At 44.0% G+C, this 23,416-nt stretch overlaps 1 protein-coding gene across 5 annotated transcripts in view; it reads right to left on the bottom strand.

Annotated features, from left to right (window-relative positions):
* ptprc (protein tyrosine phosphatase receptor type C) overlaps positions 1 to 23,416 on the bottom strand; it is a 251,311-nt gene that overhangs the window by 136,758 nt on the left and 91,137 nt on the right. Inside the window, exons 4-10 of one of the 5 annotated variants that reach the window (XM_085982416.1) lie at positions 19,583 to 19,669; positions 17,269 to 17,340; positions 16,758 to 16,826; positions 15,561 to 15,629; positions 15,030 to 15,098; positions 13,507 to 13,578; positions 11,940 to 12,011 (exon numbers count right to left, since the gene is read on the bottom strand). The exons of 3 other annotated variants lie outside the window; for them this stretch is intronic. In XM_085982416.1, coding sequence (XP_085838542.1) covers positions 11,940 to 12,011; positions 13,507 to 13,578; positions 15,030 to 15,098; positions 15,561 to 15,629; positions 16,758 to 16,826; positions 17,269 to 17,340; positions 19,583 to 19,669 — 510 coding nt within the window. Of the gene's footprint in view, positions 1 to 11,939; positions 12,082 to 13,506; positions 13,579 to 15,029; positions 15,099 to 15,560; positions 15,630 to 16,757; positions 16,827 to 17,268; positions 17,341 to 19,582; positions 19,670 to 23,416 lie in introns of those variants that run through there. One more of the 5 variants, XM_085982412.1, reaches the window with a different exon arrangement.

The raw sequence follows: 23,416 nt of genomic DNA, 5'->3' as shown, positions 1-23,416 counted from the left end.
GGAATGTTGTGTATGTAATATGTGTGCTACTTTGAACCTATGGACAGGACTGCACTACTTGTTGGGCGTAGTGATACGCAGTACCACTCCTGGCCATAGGGGTATAAATAGTACTGTGGGTACTGATCCCCCTCAGTTCCCGCCTGTGGGCATGAAGTAAAGACCTATGTATAGTCCCTACCTCCAACCAGTAAAGACCTGTTTGAGTTATACGTTTAAGTCTTTGTGTTAATTGTTCAATACAATACACATACTTAACACTGGCGACGAGTCAGGTTCTTACCCTGCGGCAGTTGAAGAGAGGTTTCAAACATCACCACCCCACTAGAAGCGACAGGCTTTAGGACTCTGAAGCCTCCATCAGCGACTGAGCACTGGAGTGCAGCAAACATCCTGACAGCTTCCAGCGACTGACAGAAGTCTTTCTGCAGTTTCCTTGTTCAACCTAGGTGGTGGGGTAAGCCGTGCAGTGTTGGCTGCAAAGACAGGGCTGGGGAAGTTGGAGAAGATAAGGGCGATCGCAATCCCTGATAAGAGCCGCGGTGAAACGCGCGAGCGGGTAAGCCAGAGCCCGGGAGGGAGCGAGCAAGAGCCGCGCGAGCGGGTGAGCCAGAGGCCGGGAGCCGCTTCAAGTGCGAGGCGCAGCGCGGGCCAGCGATCGGAACCAAAGATAAGGGCCGCACTCGGGGGCTGAAGGGAGACAGCGTCGGGGGACGGGTGAAGACCGCCAAGCGCGGGAAAACCGCCATTTTGTGGGCGGAGGACGACGGCAAGAGCGGGAAGCCGCCATCTTTGATAACAAGTAAACAAAATAAAATCTGAGAAATTGCAAATCTACAATGCCTAAACACGGGAATATTAGCACCTTTGATAGTGACCTCGAAGATTGGGCCATATATGTTGAAAGAGTAAAAAATTATTGTAAGGCCAATAAAATTCATGACCAAGATAAAGCTCTAACATTATTAAATTTAATGGGTGCGAAGACATACGGGCAATTGAAACACCTGTTATCACCAGATGAACCGGCGGATAAGACGTTCGATGAGATTGTTACTGTCCTGAAAGATCATCTAAACCCCACGCCGCTGATGCTAGCGGAACGATTTAAATTTTACGACAGAAGGCAGCTACAGCATGAAAGCAATGCTGATTATTTGCTGGAATTGCGTAAATTAGCGAAATATTGCCAGTTTGGAACGGGACTGACAGAGGCACTTCGAGACAAATTTGTGTGTGGTTTATTTAAACAGGATACACAAAAGCGACTGCTCGAGGAGAATGAGCTGACGCTTGAGAAGGCGGTCACTATGGCAGCAGCACACGAAGCCGCAGCGAGAGGCACGGCAGTAATGCAGCTACGGTCACCGGAGCTCAGTGCACACAAATTGGGTGTGAGTTCTGGCAAATGTTATCGTTGTGGAAAGACAACGCATGATCAGAACCAGTGTTGGTTTAAAAACCAAGAATGTAGAACTTGTGGTAGGCTTGGACATATAGCTAGAGTATGCAGGTCAGGGAAGAAGACCAGCAACAAGAAGTCACCGCAAGGAAAATACGCAAAGGTACACAAGGTGACCGAACAGGAGTCCGATTCAGACGCTAGCAGTAATGAACTGGCTAGCTTAAGCTGTAATGAACTGGCTAGCTTAAGAGTACTCAACGCTGGTAAGGGTGCAGACCTCCAGACAATTTGGGTCACTCTTCAGATAGAAGGAGTCCAAGTAAAACTGGAATTGGACACTGGATCGGCATTGACGGTCATAAATAAGAAAGATTACGGAAAGTTATTCCAACATATTCCCCTACAGGATACGGGGATTATATTGAAAACATACACGGGGCAAAGAGTGTACCCCATCGGGAAAATAGAGGTTGCAGTGGTCCACAAGGGCGAAGACAGTCAAATAATGGACTTATATGTGATATCTGAAGGAGGTTCTCCACTACTAGGACGGGAGTGGATTAGGAAAATGAATATGGACTGGCATTTCCTACAAACAATAACGAGTGAGAACTCGGTGAAGATAGTCGGCCCAGACTCTGGAACGGATGATGGTAAGCCCAACTCAGGTGCAAAAGACAAAGTTTCAGCACAGAATTCCACTGAGCAACAACAACATAGTTTAACTGTGGATTCTGAGTCTGGCAAGTCTACTGATGTGCCCATTTCTGAGGGACACCGGGCTCGAACTCAACTCCATTTCAAACTACAACAGCAATTAGAACAAATGCTTCGCCGTTGTGAGCAAGAGTTGAATGCAACGAAAGAGTTCTTTGATATAGAGTTGGAGAATCTGGAAAGACAACAGAAGCAGCTGATGGAGAAAATGGAGCAGGAGCACACAAAACGTCTGATGTCAGAGGAGTTAACGGTCAGCCAACTCCTGCATATGCTGAAGGACAGGACTCTGAAATGGGAAAAACTTGAACACGAACTTCAATATTCAAACGAAAGGGGTTCGGAGCTCTCAAAGGTTATTGGAAGAGCTGAGGTGGCAACACAGACTGAGATGACTGCAACAGAGCAGCCCTTGGATGCCAAAAGTACGCTGACTCACGTCAACGTAGAACAACAGACCGCTGAAACAGCTGCTCCGGTAGAGGGATTGAATAGTCCGATCAATCAATCTCCAAAAGAAGTTGAAGTAGTAAAATCTCAAATGAGGTCATTAGTAAACGACTTGCTGAAAGCCCAGAAAAAGCTGGATGAAGAGGTACGCATGAAGAAGTCTCTTCAGGAAAGATGTCTGGACTTGGAACAAAAGCTGGCTAACGCCCAGCTGGGTATGGAGGAAATAGAAGACCCTCTCGCTGGCCTAGATCAGGACGACACCGAATATTACTATGTCCTGTCCTGCCCAACTTGTAACTTCGACTCCCACCATACAGAAATCATGGAGGAGCACCGAAAGTCTACGGAACATCGGGAGAAGGTGGCTCTACTACGGAAAAAGGAGGGAGAGAAGGAGGAACTGCGCATGCAGCTGGCAGCTGACAGTGGAGCCCAGAGAGTCTCCAAGAAGCAGAAAAGGAAAAGTCGAAACAGAAGATGACCCATCTGAACCATTATTACCTCTACCAGATCACACACGTGGTCCCTCCGAACGGAGCCAATTCAGTTCGGAAGTTCAAACTGTTAAATCCATGGAAGGACTATTGAATGAGTCACTCCAGCAACGTGAACCGACTCCACCACAGAGATTGAATCTGTGAACTGTTTTCCGCAGAGACTGAATCTGTGATCTGTTTTGACATGAAGTTATCTATGTATCTATGTTATTCTGTTATGTAAACCTGAAGTTATATATGTATATATGTTATTACGTTATGTTAAATGGGGAGATGACTGTAAAGCTAGGAAGGGAGGAATGTTGTGTATGTAATATGTGTGCTACTTTGAACCTATGGACAGGACTGCACTACTTGTTGGGCGTAGTGATACGCAGTACCACTCCTGGCCATAGGGGTATAAATAGTACTGTGGGTACTGATCCCCCTCAGTTCCCGCCTGTGGGCATGAAGTAAAGACCTATGTATAGTCCCTACCTCCAACCAGTAAAGACCTGTTTGAGTTATACGTTTAAGTCTTTGTGTTAATTGTTCAATACAATACACATACTTAACACTGGCGACGAGTCAGGTTCTTACCCTGCGGCAGTTGAAGAGAGGTTTCAAACATCACCACCCCACTAGAAGCGACAGGCTTTAGGACTCTGAAGCCTCCATCAGCGACTGAGCACTGGAGTGCAGCAAACATCCTGACAGCTTCCAGCGACTGACAGAAGTCTTTCTGCAGTTTCCTTGTTCAACCTAGGTGGTGGGGTAAGCCGTGCAGTGTTGGCTGCAAAGACAGGGCTGGGGAAGTTGGAGAAGATAAGGGCGATCGCAATCCCTGATAAGAGCCGCGGTGAAACGCGCGAGCGGGTAAGCCAGAGCCCGGGAGGGAGCGAGCAAGAGCCGCGCGAGCGGGTGAGCCAGAGGCCGGGAGCCGCTTCAAGTGCGAGGCGCAGCGCGGGCCAGCGATCGGAACCAAAGATAAGGGCCGCACTCGGGGGCTGAAGGGAGACAGCGTCGGGGGACGGGTGAAGACCGCCAAGCGCGGGAAAACCGCCATTTTGTGGGCGGAGGACGACGGCAAGAGCGGGAAGCCGCCATCTTTGATAACAAGTAAACAAAATAAAATCTGAGAAATTGCAAATCTACAATGCCTAAACACGGGAATATTAGCACCTTTGATAGTGACCTCGAAGATTGGGCCATATATGTTGAAAGAGTAAAAAATTATTGTAAGGCCAATAAAATTCATGACCAAGATAAAGCTCTAACATTATTAAATTTAATGGGTGCGAAGACATACGGGCAATTGAAACACCTGTTATCACCAGATGAACCGGCGGATAAGACGTTCGATGAGATTGTTACTGTCCTGAAAGATCATCTAAACCCCACGCCGCTGATGCTAGCGGAACGATTTAAATTTTACGACAGAAGGCAGCTACAGCATGAAAGCAATGCTGATTATTTGCTGGAATTGCGTAAATTAGCGAAATATTGCCAGTTTGGAACGGGACTGACAGAGGCACTTCGAGACAAATTTGTGTGTGGTTTATTTAAACAGGATACACAAAAGCGACTGCTCGAGGAGAATGAGCTGACGCTTGAGAAGGCGGTCACTATGGCAGCAGCACACGAAGCCGCAGCGAGAGGCACGGCAGTAATGCAGCTACGGTCACCGGAGCTCAGTGCACACAAATTGGGTGTGAGTTCTGGCAAATGTTATCGTTGTGGAAAGACAACGCATGATCAGAACCAGTGTTGGTTTAAAAACCAAGAATGTAGAACTTGTGGTAGGCTTGGACATATAGCTAGAGTATGCAGGTCAGGGAAGAAGACCAGCAACAAGAAGTCACCGCAAGGAAAATACGCAAAGGTACACAAGGTGACCGAACAGGAGTCCGATTCAGACGCTAGCAGTAATGAACTGGCTAGCTTAAGCTGTAATGAACTGGCTAGCTTAAGAGTACTCAACGCTGGTAAGGGTGCAGACCTCCAGACAATTTGGGTCACTCTTCAGATAGAAGGAGTCCAAGTAAAACTGGAATTGGACACTGGATCGGCATTGACGGTCATAAATAAGAAAGATTACGGAAAGTTATTCCAACATATTCCCCTACAGGATACGGGGATTATATTGAAAACATACACGGGGCAAAGAGTGTACCCCATCGGGAAAATAGAGGTTGCAGTGGTCCACAAGGGCGAAGACAGTCAAATAATGGACTTATATGTGATATCTGAAGGAGGTTCTCCACTACTAGGACGGGAGTGGATTAGGAAAATGAATATGGACTGGCATTTCCTACAAACAATAACGAGTGAGAACTCGGTGAAGATAGTCGGCCCAGACTCTGGAACGGATGATGGTAAGCCCAACTCAGGTGCAAAAGACAAAGTTTCAGCACAGAATTCCACTGAGCAACAACAACATAGTTTAACTGTGGATTCTGAGTCTGGCAAGTCTACTGATGTGCCCATTTCTGAGGGACACCGGGCTCGAACTCAACTCCATTTCAAACTACAACAGCAATTAGAACAAATGCTTCGCCGTTGTGAGCAAGAGTTGAATGCAACGAAAGAGTTCTTTGATATAGAGTTGGAGAATCTGGAAAGACAACAGAAGCAGCTGATGGAGAAAATGGAGCAGGAGCACACAAAACGTCTGATGTCAGAGGAGTTAACGGTCAGCCAACTCCTGCATATGCTGAAGGACAGGACTCTGAAATGGGAAAAACTTGAACACGAACTTCAATATTCAAACGAAAGGGGTTCGGAGCTCTCAAAGGTTATTGGAAGAGCTGAGGTGGCAACACAGACTGAGATGACTGCAACAGAGCAGCCCTTGGATGCCAAAAGTACGCTGACTCACGTCAACGTAGAACAACAGACCGCTGAAACAGCTGCTCCGGTAGAGGGATTGAATAGTCCGATCAATCAATCTCCAAAAGAAGTTGAAGTAGTAAAATCTCAAATGAGGTCATTAGTAAACGACTTGCTGAAAGCCCAGAAAAAGCTGGATGAAGAGGTACGCATGAAGAAGTCTCTTCAGGAAAGATGTCTGGACTTGGAACAAAAGCTGGCTAACGCCCAGCTGGGTATGGAGGAAATAGAAGACCCTCTCGCTGGCCTAGATCAGGACGACACCGAATATTACTATGTCCTGTCCTGCCCAACTTGTAACTTCGACTCCCACCATACAGAAATCATGGAGGAGCACCGAAAGTCTACGGAACATCGGGAGAAGGTGGCTCTACTACGGAAAAAGGAGGGAGAGAAGGAGGAACTGCGCATGCAGCTGGCAGCTGACAGTGGAGCCCAGAGAGTCTCCAAGAAGCAGAAAAGGAAAAGTCGAAACAGAAGATGACCCATCTGAACCATTATTACCTCTACCAGATCACACACGTGGTCCCTCCGAACGGAGCCAATTCAGTTCGGAAGTTCAAACTGTTAAATCCATGGAAGGACTATTGAATGAGTCACTCCAGCAACGTGAACCGACTCCACCACAGAGATTGAATCTGTGAACTGTTTTCCGCAGAGACTGAATCTGTGATCTGTTTTGACATGAAGTTATCTATGTATCTATGTTATTCTGTTATGTAAACCTGAAGTTATATATGTATATATGTTATTACGTTATGTTAAATGGGGAGATGACTGTAAAGCTAGGAAGGGAGGAATGTTGTGTATGTAATATGTGTGCTACTTTGAACCTATGGACAGGACTGCACTACTTGTTGGGCGTAGTGATACGCAGTACCACTCCTGGCCATAGGGGTATAAATAGTACTGTGGGTACTGATCCCCCTCAGTTCCCGCCTGTGGGCATGAAGTAAAGACCTATGTATAGTCCCTACCTCCAACCAGTAAAGACCTGTTTGAGTTATACGTTTAAGTCTTTGTGTTAATTGTTCAATACAATACACATACTTAACACTGGCGACGAGTCAGGTTCTTACCCTGCGGCAGTTGAAGAGAGGTTTCAAACATCACCACCCCACTAGAAGCGACAGGCTTTAGGACTCTGAAGCCTCCATCAGCGACTGAGCACTGGAGTGCAGCAAACATCCTGACAGCTTCCAGCGACTGACAGAAGTCTTTCTGCAGTTTCCTTGTTCAACCTAGGTGGTGGGGTAAGCCGTGCAGTGTTGGCTGCAAAGACAGGGCTGGGGAAGTTGGAGAAGATAAGGGCGATCGCAATCCCTGATAAGAGCCGCGGTGAAACGCGCGAGCGGGTAAGCCAGAGCCCGGGAGGGAGCGAGCAAGAGCCGCGCGAGCGGGTGAGCCAGAGGCCGGGAGCCGCTTCAAGTGCGAGGCGCAGCGCGGGCCAGCGATCGGAACCAAAGATAAGGGCCGCACTCGGGGGCTGAAGGGAGACAGCGTCGGGGGACGGGTGAAGACCGCCAAGCGCGGGAAAACCGCCATTTTGTGGGCGGAGGACGACGGCAAGAGCGGGAAGCCGCCATCTTTGATAACAAGTAAACAAAATAAAATCTGAGAAATTGCAAATCTACAATGCCTAAACACGGGAATATTAGCACCTTTGATAGTGACCTCGAAGATTGGGCCATATATGTTGAAAGAGTAAAAAATTATTGTAAGGCCAATAAAATTCATGACCAAGATAAAGCTCTAACATTATTAAATTTAATGGGTGCGAAGACATACGGGCAATTGAAACACCTGTTATCACCAGATGAACCGGCGGATAAGACGTTCGATGAGATTGTTACTGTCCTGAAAGATCATCTAAACCCCACGCCGCTGATGCTAGCGGAACGATTTAAATTTTACGACAGAAGGCAGCTACAGCATGAAAGCAATGCTGATTATTTGCTGGAATTGCGTAAATTAGCGAAATATTGCCAGTTTGGAACGGGACTGACAGAGGCACTTCGAGACAAATTTGTGTGTGGTTTATTTAAACAGGATACACAAAAGCGACTGCTCGAGGAGAATGAGCTGACGCTTGAGAAGGCGGTCACTATGGCAGCAGCACACGAAGCCGCAGCGAGAGGCACGGCAGTAATGCAGCTACGGTCACCGGAGCTCAGTGCACACAAATTGGGTGTGAGTTCTGGCAAATGTTATCGTTGTGGAAAGACAACGCATGATCAGAACCAGTGTTGGTTTAAAAACCAAGAATGTAGAACTTGTGGTAGGCTTGGACATATAGCTAGAGTATGCAGGTCAGGGAAGAAGACCAGCAACAAGAAGTCACCGCAAGGAAAATACGCAAAGGTACACAAGGTGACCGAACAGGAGTCCGATTCAGACGCTAGCAGTAATGAACTGGCTAGCTTAAGCTGTAATGAACTGGCTAGCTTAAGAGTACTCAACGCTGGTAAGGGTGCAGACCTCCAGACAATTTGGGTCACTCTTCAGATAGAAGGAGTCCAAGTAAAACTGGAATTGGACACTGGATCGGCATTGACGGTCATAAATAAGAAAGATTACGGAAAGTTATTCCAACATATTCCCCTACAGGATACGGGGATTATATTGAAAACATACACGGGGCAAAGAGTGTACCCCATCGGGAAAATAGAGGTTGCAGTGGTCCACAAGGGCGAAGACAGTCAAATAATGGACTTATATGTGATATCTGAAGGAGGTTCTCCACTACTAGGACGGGAGTGGATTAGGAAAATGAATATGGACTGGCATTTCCTACAAACAATAACGAGTGAGAACTCGGTGAAGATAGTCGGCCCAGACTCTGGAACGGATGATGGTAAGCCCAACTCAGGTGCAAAAGACAAAGTTTCAGCACAGAATTCCACTGAGCAACAACAACATAGTTTAACTGTGGATTCTGAGTCTGGCAAGTCTACTGATGTGCCCATTTCTGAGGGACACCGGGCTCGAACTCAACTCCATTTCAAACTACAACAGCAATTAGAACAAATGCTTCGCCGTTGTGAGCAAGAGTTGAATGCAACGAAAGAGTTCTTTGATATAGAGTTGGAGAATCTGGAAAGACAACAGAAGCAGCTGATGGAGAAAATGGAGCAGGAGCACACAAAACGTCTGATGTCAGAGGAGTTAACGGTCAGCCAACTCCTGCATATGCTGAAGGACAGGACTCTGAAATGGGAAAAACTTGAACACGAACTTCAATATTCAAACGAAAGGGGTTCGGAGCTCTCAAAGGTTATTGGAAGAGCTGAGGTGGCAACACAGACTGAGATGACTGCAACAGAGCAGCCCTTGGATGCCAAAAGTACGCTGACTCACGTCAACGTAGAACAACAGACCGCTGAAACAGCTGCTCCGGTAGAGGGATTGAATAGTCCGATCAATCAATCTCCAAAAGAAGTTGAAGTAGTAAAATCTCAAATGAGGTCATTAGTAAACGACTTGCTGAAAGCCCAGAAAAAGCTGGATGAAGAGGTACGCATGAAGAAGTCTCTTCAGGAAAGATGTCTGGACTTGGAACAAAAGCTGGCTAACGCCCAGCTGGGTATGGAGGAAATAGAAGACCCTCTCGCTGGCCTAGATCAGGACGACACCGAATATTACTATGTCCTGTCCTGCCCAACTTGTAACTTCGACTCCCACCATACAGAAATCATGGAGGAGCACCGAAAGTCTACGGAACATCGGGAGAAGGTGGCTCTACTACGGAAAAAGGAGGGAGAGAAGGAGGAACTGCGCATGCAGCTGGCAGCTGACAGTGGAGCCCAGAGAGTCTCCAAGAAGCAGAAAAGGAAAAGTCGAAACAGAAGATGACCCATCTGAACCATTATTACCTCTACCAGATCACACACGTGGTCCCTCCGAACGGAGCCAATTCAGTTCGGAAGTTCAAACTGTTAAATCCATGGAAGGACTATTGAATGAGTCACTCCAGCAACGTGAACCGACTCCACCACAGAGATTGAATCTGTGAACTGTTTTCCACAGAGACTGAATCTGTGATCTGTTTTGACATGAAGTTATCTATGTATCTATGTTATTCTGTTATGTAAACCTGAAGTTATATATGTATATATGTTATTACGTTATGTTAAATGGGGAGATGACTGTAAAGCTAGGAAGGGAGGAATGTTGTGTATGTAATATGTGTGCTACTTTGAACCTATGGACAGGACTGCACTACTTGTTGGGCGTAGTGATACGCAGTACCACTCCTGGCCATAGGGGTATAAATAGTACTGTGGGTACTGATCCCCCTCAGTTCCCGCCTGTGGGCATGAAGTAAAGACCTATGTATAGTCCCTACCTCCAACCAGTAAAGACCTGTTTGAGTTATACGTTTAAGTCTTTGTGTTAATTGTTCAATACAATACACATACTTAACAGCTATCATGGGGAGTAGCAACTTGTCAAGCAGTGCATTCCACCTCAGAAACCGTGAAGCCAAACGCCAGCTGAAAGTGACCTGGTGTGGAGCAACACTGACGCATTGCGAGCACCCTATCTACTTAGGAGTCACCCTTGACTGATGCCTCACCTTCAAGAACCACATCGAGAAGACAAAGGCAAAAGTGAGCGTATGAAACAACATCCTGAATAAGCTCACTAACACAAGATGGGGAACAAGCCCGAAAACATTGCGAACCAGTGCACTTGCTCTTTGCTATTCCACTGCCGAATACGCCTGCCCTGCATGGGAAAGGTCTACTCATGCCAAGAAGATGGATGACGTTCTGAATGCAAGCTGCCAGTTTATCACAGGTTGTTTAAAACCAACAAACACCAACAGCCTATATATCCTGGCGGGTATCGCTCCCCCTGATATAATAAGAACGGTAGCCAGCAAGAAAGAACGACTCCGTCAAACATCAGATGAGAGACACCCTCTGCGTTGTCATACACCTACACCCAGCCGCCTAAAGTCAAGAAAGAGCTTCATGAACAGTGTTGTTCCATTACAATCAACCTCATCTGAAGCCCGCATCGCCTTGTGGAAAGACCAGCTCGCCAGTCTTGAAGAACCCCCAGCGATGGAAATTTTACTTGATGAAAGCCTTCCCCCAGGAGCTAATTGCAACTGGGCAACCTGGAAGTGCCTTAACAGACTTAGGACCGGTGTAGGTTGCTCAAAGGTGTCACTAAGCAAATGGGGATATTCAACCAGCCCGACAACTTGTGAATGTGGAACTGAGGCACAGACTATGCAACATCTCCTGCAATGTCCATCGTTAGAGGAACCCTGCACTGTTGCAGGTCTTGCTGAATTCAACAACAAGGCGCAAAAATGTGTCCAGTTCTGGCTGGGCTATGAATAGACTGTCCGTGGACACGATAAGAAGAAGCTTGATAGCAGATACATGTATTGCCACACTAGATATATTGGAGAATATTTTCTTCCCCCTTCTCTTACCCTAGTATAATCGGAATGGTGCACTTGACACCAGTACTCAAACTGAGCTTGGCCAAATGTGGTTGTATTTTCAGGTTCAGCTGTTTTACATATACCTGTGAATTGGTGTGAAATGTAAATTCCCTGGCCTGTTTCAGGCTGCAGTATCCCACCCATGTCAAGGATACCTCAAGAAAAGTACATGGTGCACTAATGGGGCAGAGACCAAGTGTAACAGGTCTCTATTTAATATCTCCTCAGCCATACACCCTCGAAAGAGGTGCGTGCAGGACATTAGACTGAAGAATGCAGCGGCTATTGTCATTGTTACATTGTGAGAGGGCTGTCCATTAATGTCCCATTAGAACGTGTGCTCCTTCAAATAACAATGAGGATGTTATAAAATGCTTTTATAAAGTTTATGATAAAGTTTGTTAAGAAAGGTTAGGGTTGGGTTTTGTTAATAAAACTTCATTCAGCAAAAATCAGACAGAATTGATACACTGAGGGCATCAGGGTGGGACCCATTTTGATACCAAAACAAGAAGGTGAAGTATCTTTGCGGACATACTTGAACCTGCTGTGAATGAAGTAGTCACTGTTGTTGGAGCCGTGCTGGAGGGTGTGAGTGATGAGTGATCTGCTGGAAAACCAAAACTGTGAGTAACAATGCATGCCACAACTGAATATATAAACATTATCGGTCATTTATAAAGACTATAACATGAAGATGTGCTTCACACCAGTAAGATTCATGAAATAACTTAACAGATGTTTCTCCAGGCTAGTTTAAGGGAATATTTAGCTTTGTCCTGGAAAAATTAGCTTTTCGTCCCAACACTCTACCAACCCACTTCTTATAGGGTGTCAACACTCTACCAACCCACTTCTTATAGGGTGTCAACACTCTACCAACCCACTTCTTATAGGGTGTCAACGCTCTACCAACCCACTTCTTATAGGGTGTCAACACTCTACCAACCCACTTCTTATAGGGTGTCAACGCTCTACCAACCCACTTCTTATAGGGTGTCAACACTCTACCAACCCACTTCTTATAGGGTGTCAATGCTCTACCAACCCACTTCTTATAGGGTGTAGAGGATATTTCATTCCTTTTGTAAAGAGAGACCCAAAATGGATTGCTTGAAGCAGTATAAAGAGTTGTAAAAAGAAACAATTATCTTTCAGATACATTTGTTGTCACCTGATCAGGTGCATTTGGGATTACTGCTCCTTTTGTGTGTGGTAAACCCACTTCAGACTCTAAACCAAACTTCCATTTGTGTAACACAATATAATAATTTTATTTGAAAACTAAAATCTATCAGATTACATCAGACAATAAACAGACTGCCGGAATAACAATGTCTGTGTTTGGTAAAAACAGGGCTATGGGGAAAGAACAGGGGAGTGGGACCAACTGCATAGCTCCACCTAAGAGCCGGCACAGGCACAATGGGCCGAATGGCCTCCTTCTGAGCTGTATCAGTCTATGAAACTATGATTCTAAATTCATTCAGTGAAAATCATACAGAATTGATACACTGAGGGCATCAGGGTGGGATCCATGTTGATATCAAAACAAGGTGCAGTATCTTTGCGGGCATACTAGAACCTGCTGTGAATGAAGTAGTCGCTGTTTTTGGAGCCGTGCTGGAGGGTGTGAGTGATGAGTGATCTGCTGGAAAACCAAAACTGTGAGTAACAATGCATGCCACAACGTAATATATAAACACTACATATTTGGTCATTTATAAGTCTATAACATGAAGTCGAGCTTCATACCAGTAAACTTGTAGAAAGTACGGACATAACAGACGTTTCTCCAGATTAGTTTAAGGGATGTGTAGATTTAGCTTTGTCCTGGAAAAATTAGCTTTTTGTCCCAACACTCTACCATCCCACTTGTTATAGGGTGTAGAGGACAATTCATTCACTTTGTAAAGAGAGACCCAAACTGCATCAAAACAATGAGGATGTTGTAATAGAGCATTGGAGCCGATAAAAGTACATCGAGGAACAAAAAAGATAAAACTATTCCGTTTTCAAAGATCAGTTACAGTTGGTAGCCAGGCATCAGGGTGACAACCTTTTTGATGCCTAAATGAGCAGGTGAAGAATGTTTATGGACATACTTGAACCTGCTGTGAATGAAGTAGTCACTGTTGTTGGAGCCGTGTGTGAAGGTGTGAGTGATGAGTGATCTGCTGGAAGACCAAAACTGTGAGTAAAAGTGCATGCCTCAGCTGAATATATAAACATTACATCATTGGTCATTTACAAAGACTATAACATGATGATGTGCTTCATATCAGCAAAGCTGCTGAAAGTATTGACATAACAGACATTTCTCTAGACTATTTTAAGGAAAGGTAGATTTAGCTTTGCAATTGATCTGAGCTGGTTTTCTGCAGAAAGATCAAATTGAAGGTGAGCGCGTTCCCACCTGGGAGTTAAAATCCAGCCCATTGTGTTTATAACACTGTTAGAGTGCTGCTATTCACACTTTCCATTATAACTTGAATGTTCCAAAACAATGAGGTTGTAAAAGAACATTCGAGTCGATAAAGTTCATTGTGAAAGAGAAAGGGATAAGGGCAGGAACGTCGTTTGTTGCTGCAAGGCTTTAAAGGCCTGCAGCGCGGTCAACTAGCAGCAAAATGGAGGCCTGCTTATTACTGTCAGAAGCAGCAGGTAAATGGCCTCCAGCTTCGCGGTGCAGCCCCGTTGCCTAACAGTGTACGAACTTATCTTGACGAATGTTTCTGGAGGTAGCTGGCTACCCCTTTCTGGATCCTCCAATCTGAAGGGGCAGGGCCGCAGCCTCTAATGACCAGTTTTTTCCGGTTAGTCTTCTTCGCTGGAGTTAAATCCGCAGGATATGATGTGGGAAGCATTGTGATGGCACTCATGCTCATTTACATAAAATGTAAATACTCTGGCCTGTTTCAGGCTGTAGTATCCCACCTATGTCGGGGATACCTCAAGAAACCAACACTAATGGGGCGGAGGCCGAGTGTAACGGGTCTCTATTTCATTTCTCCTCACCCGTACACCCTCGAAAGAGTTGCGTGCAGGACATTAGACTGAAGAATGTAGCGGCCATTGTCATTGTTACATTGCAAGAGGGCTGTCCATCAATGTCCCATTAGAAGGTGTGCTTGTTTAGATAACAATGAGGATGCTATAAAATGCTATAACTTTGTTAAGAAACGTGAGGGTTAGGGGTTTGTTAATAAACCTTCATTCAGTGAAAATCAGACAGAATTGATACACTGAGGCATCAGGGTGGTATCCATTTTGATACCTGTGGTAAACCACTTTTGTCGTTCACTATCGTTACACTATAGTTATCACTGTTATATCGTTATCACTGTTCACACTGTTGTATCACTATACGAGGTCGCCTCTTGTTACGCTGTTATACCTGGGCTGAACACTGCTGACTCCGCCCATGGCTCCACCTACCTGCCCAGGTATAAAGGTGGTCGACTGGCTGGTATTCCTCCTTGTTGGATCCGATCACCCACGAGGGTGGGCTCTGTTATTTAGCCAATAAAAACCTATAGTTACTTTCTTAACTCGTCGCTTTTCATTGGATGAATTGATAGGTATATCAATACCAAAACAAGAAAGTGAAGTATCTTTGCGGACATACTAGAACCTGCTGTGAATGAAGTAGTCGCTGTTGTTGGAGCCGTGCTGGAGGGTGTGAGTGATGAGTGATCTGCTGGAAAACCAAAACTGTGAGTAACAGTGCATGCCTCAGCTGAATATATAAACACTACATTTTCGGTCATTTATAAAGTCTATAACATGAAGTCGTGCTTCATACCAGTAAACTTGTAGAAAGTACGGACATAACAGACATTTCTCCAGATTAGTTTAAGGGATGTGTAGATTCAGCTTTGTCCTGGAAAAATTAGCTTTTTGTCCCAACACTCTACCATCTCACTTGTTATAGGGTGTAGAGGACACTTCATTCACTTTGTAAAGAGAGACCCAAACTGCATCAAAACAACGAGGCTGTTGTAATAGAGCATTCGAGCCGATAAAAGTACATCGAGGAACAAAAGAGATAAAACTACGTATTCAGTTTTCAAAGATCAGTTACAGTTGGTAGCCAGGCATCAGGTGGACAACCTTTTTGATGCCTAAATGAGCAGGTGAAGAATGTTTATGGACATACTTGAACCTGCTGTGAATGAAGTAGTCACTGTTGTTGGAGTCGTGCGTGAAGGTGTGAGTGATGAGTGATCTGCTGGAAGACCAAAACTGTGAGTAACAGTGCATGCCTCAGCTGAATATATAAACATTACATCATTGGTCATTTACAAAGACTATAACATGATGATGTGCTTCATATCAGCAAAGCTGCTGAAAGTATTGACATAACAGACATTCCTCTAGACTATTTTAAGGGAAGGGTAGATTTAGCTTTGCAATTGATCTGGGCTGGTTTTCTGCAGAAAGATCAAATTGAAGGTGAGCGCGTTCCCACCTGGGAGTTAAAATCTAGTCCATTGTGTTTATAACACTGTTAGAGTGCTGCTATTCACACTTTCCATTATAACTTGGATGTTTCAAAACAATGAGGTTGTAAAAGAACATTCGAGTCGATAAAGTTCATTGTGAAAGAGAAAGGGATAAGGGCAGGAACGTTGTTTGTTGCTGCAAGGCTTTAAAGGCCTGCAGCGCGGTCAACTAGCAGCAAAATGGAGGCCTGCTTATTACTGTCAGAAGCAGCAGGTAAATGGCCTCCAGCTTCGCGGTGCAGCCCCGTTGCCTAACAGTGTACGAACTTATCTTGACGAATGTTTCTGGAGGTAGCTGGCTACCGCTTTCTGGATCCTCCAATCTGAAGGGGCAGGGCCGCAGCCTCTAATGACCAGTTTTTTCCGGTTAGTCTTCTTCGCTGGAGTTAAATCCGCAGGATATGATGTGGGAAGCATTGTGATGGCACTCATGCTCATTTACATAAAATGTAAATACTCTGGCCTGTTTCAGGCTGTAGTATCCCAACTATGTCGGGGATACCTCAAGAAACCAACACTAATGGGGCGGAGACCGAGTGTGACGGGTCTCTATTTCATTTCTCCTCACCCGTACACCCTCGAAAGAGTTGCGTGCAGGACATTAGACTGAAGAATGTAGCGGCCATTGTCATTGTTACATTGCAAGAGGGCTGTCCATCAATGTCCCATTAGAAGGTGTGCTTGTTTAGATAACAATGAGGATGCTATAAAATTCTATAGCTTTGTTAAGAACGGTTAGGGTGAGGGATTTGTTAATAAAACTTCATTCAGTGAAAAGCAGACAGGATTGATACACTGAGGCATCAGGGTGGTATCGAAAACAAGAAGGTGAAGTATCTTTGCGGGCATACTTGAACCTGCTGTGAATGAAGTAGTCACTGTTGTTGGAGCCGTGCTGGAGAGTGTGAGTGATGAGTGATCTGCTGGAAGAGCAAAACTGTGAGTAACAATGCATGCCACAACTGAATATATAAACATTACTTCATCGGTCATTTATAAAGTCTATAACATGAAGTCGTGCTTCATACCAGTAAACCTCTTGGAAGTAATGACATAACAGACATTTCTCTAGACTAGTTTAAGGGAATTTTTAGCTTTGTCCTGGAAAAATTAGCTTTTTGTCCCAACACTCTATCGTCCCACTTGTAGAGGATATTTCATCCACTTTGTAAAGAGAGACCAAAACTGCATCAAAACAACGAGGATGTTGTAAAAGAGCATTCGAGCTGATTAAAGTTTATCGAGGAAGGAAAGAGATAAAACTATTCCATTTTCAAAGATCAGGTACAGTTGGTAGCCAGGCATCGGGGGACAACCATTTTGATGCTCAAATGAGGAGGTGAAGAATGTTTATGGACATACTTGAACCTGCTGTGAATGAAGTAGTCACTGTTGTTGGAGTCGTGCGGGAGGGCGTGCGTGATGAGTGAGCTGCTGGAAGACCAAAACTGTGAGTAACAATCCACGTTTAAGCTGATTTAAAAAAAAAGAAATCACCAGCATTCTTATGCAAGGACTACATCACAAAGATTCACTTCAAACCAGTAATTTAAAAAAAAATCTAGTTCAAGGGAAGTGTAGGTTTCATTTTGTACTGGAAAGGTAGGTGACCATCTCAGGTATGTCAGTGTCTTTTCATTTGCCCTGAACGGGGCTGCTTTGAACAGCAGTTTAAAAAACGTAATCTAGATCAGTTTCGTCAAACAGGGAGGAGATAATCTTTCAGACAGTCTTGGTCCCAGTGACCCAGGCAACATAGGGAATACTCTCAGTTTTGTGAGTGGTAAACCCCCTTTAGTTTCTAATCTGAATTTCCAGTGGGTATTTAATTTTACTGTACATCAAATCTATAGCAACAGGCCATTTGACCCAACTGGTCTATGCTGTTTTTTATACTCCACACGGGCTCCCTCCCATTCTAATTGCCCCTTTTATCCCTGTATTCCCAAATCCTCAGGTATGCATCATGACTCCCCTTAAATGCATAAATGCAAATCTGCTTCAGCCAGTCCAAGTCGCAGTGACATACACATTCTCACCACTCCTTATGTTAAAAATTCCTCCTAAATTCTTTTTATAATCTGTTTGTTTTTTTGTAAACTAAACTGTTCCATGTTATGGCAGCCATTATCTTGCTCGATAATCTGACAGATTGATGGAAAGATTTTATGCTTCAACAGAGAAAGGTTCAGACACCAGCTTCCACTTAAATGGCAGGGGCAACTGTTGGGTGTGATAACTATAAAAGGTAGGTGGTTGTATACCAATCTTGGGATTGCAAGGATCAGTAACTCATTCCAAAAGTGCTAACCGTGGGGTTACAGGGCACAATTTTGAAATTTGCAGATGACACAAAACTTGGAAGTGTAGTAAACAGTGAGGAAGATAGTAATAAATGTCAAGAGGACATAGACAGGCTGGTGGAATGGCGGGCACATGGTAGATGAAATTCAACGCAGAAAAGTGTGAGATGATACATTTTGGTAGGAAGAATGAGGGGAGGCCATACACACTAAATGGTACAATTTTAAAGGGGGTTCAAGAAGAGAGAGATCTTGGGGTGCATGTGCACATATCTTTGAATGTGGCAGGTCTGGTTAACAAAGCAGTTAAAGCATATGGGATGCTGGGCTTTATAAATAGAGGCATAGTACAAAAGCCAGGAAGTTATGCTAAACCGATATAAAACACTAGTTCGGCCCCAGCTGGAGTATTGTGTCCAATTCTGGGCACCACACTTTAGGAAGGATGGCAAGGCCTTGGCGAGGGTACAGAAGAGATTTACTAGAATGGTTCCAGGGGTGAGAGATTGCAGTTACGTGGATAGACAGGAGAAACTGGGGCTGTTCTCCTTACAGCAGAGAAGGCCAAGTGGAGATTTGATAGAGGTGTTTAAAACTATGAAGGATTTAGATAGAGTAAATAAAGAGAAACTGTTTCTAATGGCTGAAGTGTCGATAACGAGAGGGCACAGATTTAAGGTGATTGACAAAAGAACCAGAGGCAACAGGAGGAAAAACTTTTTTTTCGCAACGAGTGGTTCAGATTTGAAATGCACTGCCTGATAGGGTGCTGGATACAGATTCAATAGTAGCCTTCAAAAGGGAATTGGATAAATACTTGAAGGAGAAAAAAATTGTAGAGATATGGGGAAAGAGCAGGGGAGTGAGACTAACTGGATTGCTCTTCGAAAGAGTCGATGCAGACTTGATGGGCTGAATGGCCTCCTTCTATGCTATACTAGTCTATGATTCTCTGATCGTAAGTTTCTGCTAAAAGAACCAATATATACACGGAGAGTGAATCTTCCTGTAGTAAAAGTACATGATCTGTGACGAGGCCTTCGCCCTGGTTTTCTCCTCCCCTGGTTCTCTTGCCAAATTGTCAACCATCTCCTGTCGTCACTCCATTAAACACTGAGAACATTAGAAATTGCCAGCCTTCCACTTTTACAACTACCACCAGATAGAAAACCAAGCTGTAGCTCCACATTACCACAAAAGCAAACATTGCTCCCTCCGCCCCAGCCCCAGTCCGCCCACTACCCCGGCCCCTGGGTGTGAAAGTTGGCTGCTATTAACACTGGTAACAGCAGGTTTTGGAACACTGGAGATATAGCTGTCTTCACAGGGGAAATGGCTTAAACTAGGATATGAGCTGATTGTGATAAACATACGTGAAGCTGGTGCATGAGTGCTGGACACAGGAGTCACTGATGTGGAAGCCATGCTGGAGTTTGTGATTGGTGCAATCTGGTTTTCTGCTGAAGGATGAGAGTAAAAGAATTGAACATTTGTAACTAAAAGAGCATCAAAAAAAATTCACCTGTCTTTTTACACTCACACACTGAATACTGGTCTTTAAATTATTAACCTTTTTAACCAGGATGAGCATCATCTGTTAATCAGCCTCAGTTTGATAACAGGTGCATGAACTAGAAACATGTGCAGGTTCTTACACTATTGTCCAAATATAGTACTTGTAACACTGCAAGGGAACTGAACCCTTCAATTTTTTCACTTGCTTTGTAAAATAATGTGATGTGGTTAACAAAAAATTCACAGTTAATAAATTTTGTTAAACAAAAAGGGATTGGAAGTGATCATTTTATGATGATTATTAGGCTGTAATGGTGGGACCAAAATGAAACAGTGCAGTGTCTCTGTGGACAGTTTTGAAGTGTATATTTTTACTCTATTGGTAATTCGTGCCCTTTAACCCAAACACCACCAACCCACTTGGTTTGTGGTGTGATGGATCTTGCATTATAGAATCATAAATGAAAGTTCAAACTAAGCTGCTTTGACACAGTGCAAATCGCTATTAAAATACATTCAGTGAATTTTGATGAACTTGGTCTAACAAAGGATCAATGATGTTTGAGGCTGAGATTGTTACCTGATTGTACAGGAATGCTTAATGGTTTTGTTGCTAGTATGCTCACTGCAGTGTTTAATTTGAACTTCCGTACGAAATACGTTCATATTTTGAGTTAAAATCTTTCATATACAGTACCCGTCTCCTTGGTTCTGTCATGATAATCAACAGCATCCACACACATTAATTCTGGTTGTAGTTGTACGTATTGTTCGCTCAAAAAGTGAATTATTTTTTCCCTTCATTTTTCTTTCCTTACACTTCTTTTGAAAACAGTGATAGCTCACATTGGAATATGGTTCCAAAGGGTAATGAGGCCCTCACCTAACTGGTTTTCTTCATGTGTTAGCCTGAACAGTGAGTGTTTCCAACATTGAGGCTGATCCTATCCTTACACAACATTTATGTGCACAGAGTTGCAGCAGGGATCACTGGACAGCAATGACAAGTGGGAACATTGGATGATTGTTTCTTCCCTAGACAAGGGCGACTGAGGCTAATTGTGGGCCCACCACTATGTCCTCAGCTGAGATGTCCCAGGCCAGAAACTGAGCCTGGGGCCCTCCTCCTGCTCTGTGCAGCTCAGTACTGCAGTAAACAGTGCAATAAACTACTGCCATCAGGAGAGCTCCAATTATTCTTTTCATTCAAAGCCACTGATGCTGTCACATCCTGGTGAGGGCAAGCCTCCAGACTACAGTAATAGCTGCTGGGTTTTTGATTCATGTAGATAAAAGCTCTATCAGGCTTTAAAACTATGGCAGCAATATCCCACAGCCAAAAAAAGGGAGGCATTCTAAACTAGTTTGGCAGAAGGGTCGGTAACCAGAGAACACAGATTTATGACGATTAGCAAAAGAATTAGAGGCGACATGAGGAAACATTTCTTTACACAGCGAGTTGTTGTGATCTGGAATGCACTGCCTAAAATTCTTACATTGCAACAGTGACTCAGTGACTGCACTTCAGAAAGAACTTCATTGACTGGAAAGCGCTTTGGGACGTCCGGTGGTCATGAAAGGCGCTATATAAATGCAAGTCTTTCTTTCTTTTCTTTCTGAAAGGGTGTGGAAGCAGATTCAATAGTAACATTCAAAAGAGATTTGGATAAATGTTTGAAGGGGAAAAATTTACAGGCGAGTGGGATTAATTGGATAGCTCTACCAAAGAGTCGGCACAGGCACGATGGGCCGAATGGCCTCCTTCTAGGCTGTATCATTCTTTGATTCACCACACTGCTGACTATTTTGTCCATTTGCTAACCCATTGCTCCCTTAAAAACAGGGCAAAATTGGACAATGCCAGTATTCACCAGATGGAAAGTTAAGTTACTGCTCCCACTATCTCAGTAGCAAATATCGGCTCCCAGTCTTGCTGAAGATTGTTGCTGACATTGGTAACAAGAGATCATGGAACTTGTTAAGTCTGTGTGTTATATTGAGAATTACTACACAGACCACAAGAGTAAAATTTAACAGGTCTTTACTAGTCGAAGGTCAGGGCGGAACTGCCCAATAAATCATTACACAGCACTTATATACTGGTGTGGTCACCACTGGTATTACAGTATACAGCAGCCAAGATAAAGTAGTGCAACCCTTAAAATAGTTCTCTTAAAGGTGGAACGGTTCATACACTACAGAACTGTCTTTAAAGTTGATGAGGTCTAAACTAGGGCCTCAGCTGTTCTTAACAACACATAAGTGAATCTGGTGCAGGTGTGACTGATGTTGAAGCCGTGCTGGATTTTATGATCAGTACACAGATTTCCAGCATCCACAGTATTTTGATTTTGTTTCATGGGGGCAAACTGTTCATCTGGATGCTATTGATATTAGTAGAGGCATCAGATGGGTCGGAGAGGGTAATACCCTCTTGTTGCCTATTTAAGCAGATAAGTGTGTTTGTTGGACACATGTGAATCTGCTGTGGATGAAGGAATCACTGTTGGTGCAGCTGTGCTCGAGTTTGTGAGTGACTATGACCTATTGGAAGGGGACTACAATGAGCCACTATTATTCATTCATCTGTATTTTTTTAAAAAGCTGTAAAAAGAATGTCATAAAGATGTGCTTCACCTTGGAACATTCTTGCAGAGGTGATATTTTGCATACGTCCAGAACAGTTTAATCTGACCTTGAATTAGGAAGGTGGACTGTTTCACTTTACGTGGATTTTCATTTTCATGGTAAAAATGGTATTTTGTACAACTGTTTAAGTACATTTCTAACCTTGAAGGAAGAAAAAACAATGCAGACCATAATTTTCAAATGGTTAATCTGCCAGTTAAAAATGTGAATTGCCCCCTCAACATCAGAAACAAAATATTCTCAAAATGTTCACCCCCAGCAACATATGTCGTGTTGTGGCAGCCATTTCTTGGGGCTGTTGCTGAGATTTTTTTTGAAATAGAGATCGAAGGGCAGGAATGTTCTCTGTGCTGGTATTTGTGCCGGTTTAAATGTTCTTTATTCAGATGGTTGAATGTACTTGCCAGGATGAGATTTAAGATCGTAAAAATGATTGATTAGCGGCAAAAGTAAAACGAGCTCCTGCCTGGCCTTAAATATGCCAGCAGCAATCCAAAGGAAAAAAAGATAGGACATGAAGTGCTGTGTTGGTAGTACTTATTCCCCAGGGTTTGTTGCTGCTTCCTGCCACTTGCACACAAAGATTCGAAACCTGCTGGTGTGCTATTTTTATCACGAGGGAAAGTTAAGGCCTTGTTCTTCATTTTGGCAAGAGGAATAAAAAACATTATCCTAGTTTCTCCTTGTGAATGTTGGCCGCTATTAATCCTGGTAAAAGCAGCTGTTCAAGAGACCTAAACTGGAGGATGGGTTGTTTTTTTTGCTATGCGTACGTCAATCTGATGCAGGGAAACTGGGGAGTACGAGTCATTGTAAAATCTGTGCAGAGTTCGAGTGGTACATTCTGTTTGTTTAATTGGGAACATTAAAATGAGTGTGTGATAATCCCTGACCCAAGTGTGGATCAGATATCACCTGACCGGTTCCATTAAAACAATAAGCTGTTGTACCTCACGCTACTCACCTTTAAACATAGCTGAAATCTTCTTGTAAGCCTGTATAATTACTATTCCACCAGAAACACTGTGGTTCTTACACTGCAG

The sequence above is a fragment of the Somniosus microcephalus genome, chromosome 3 (genome assembly GCF_052327205.1).
Source record: "Somniosus microcephalus isolate GS21.2 chromosome 3, FLI_Smic_1.0, whole genome shotgun sequence".
In the NCBI taxonomy this organism is placed as follows: domain Eukaryota; kingdom Metazoa; phylum Chordata; class Chondrichthyes; order Squaliformes; family Somniosidae; genus Somniosus; species Somniosus microcephalus.
This window is presented reverse-complemented; position numbering and strand designations above follow the sequence as displayed.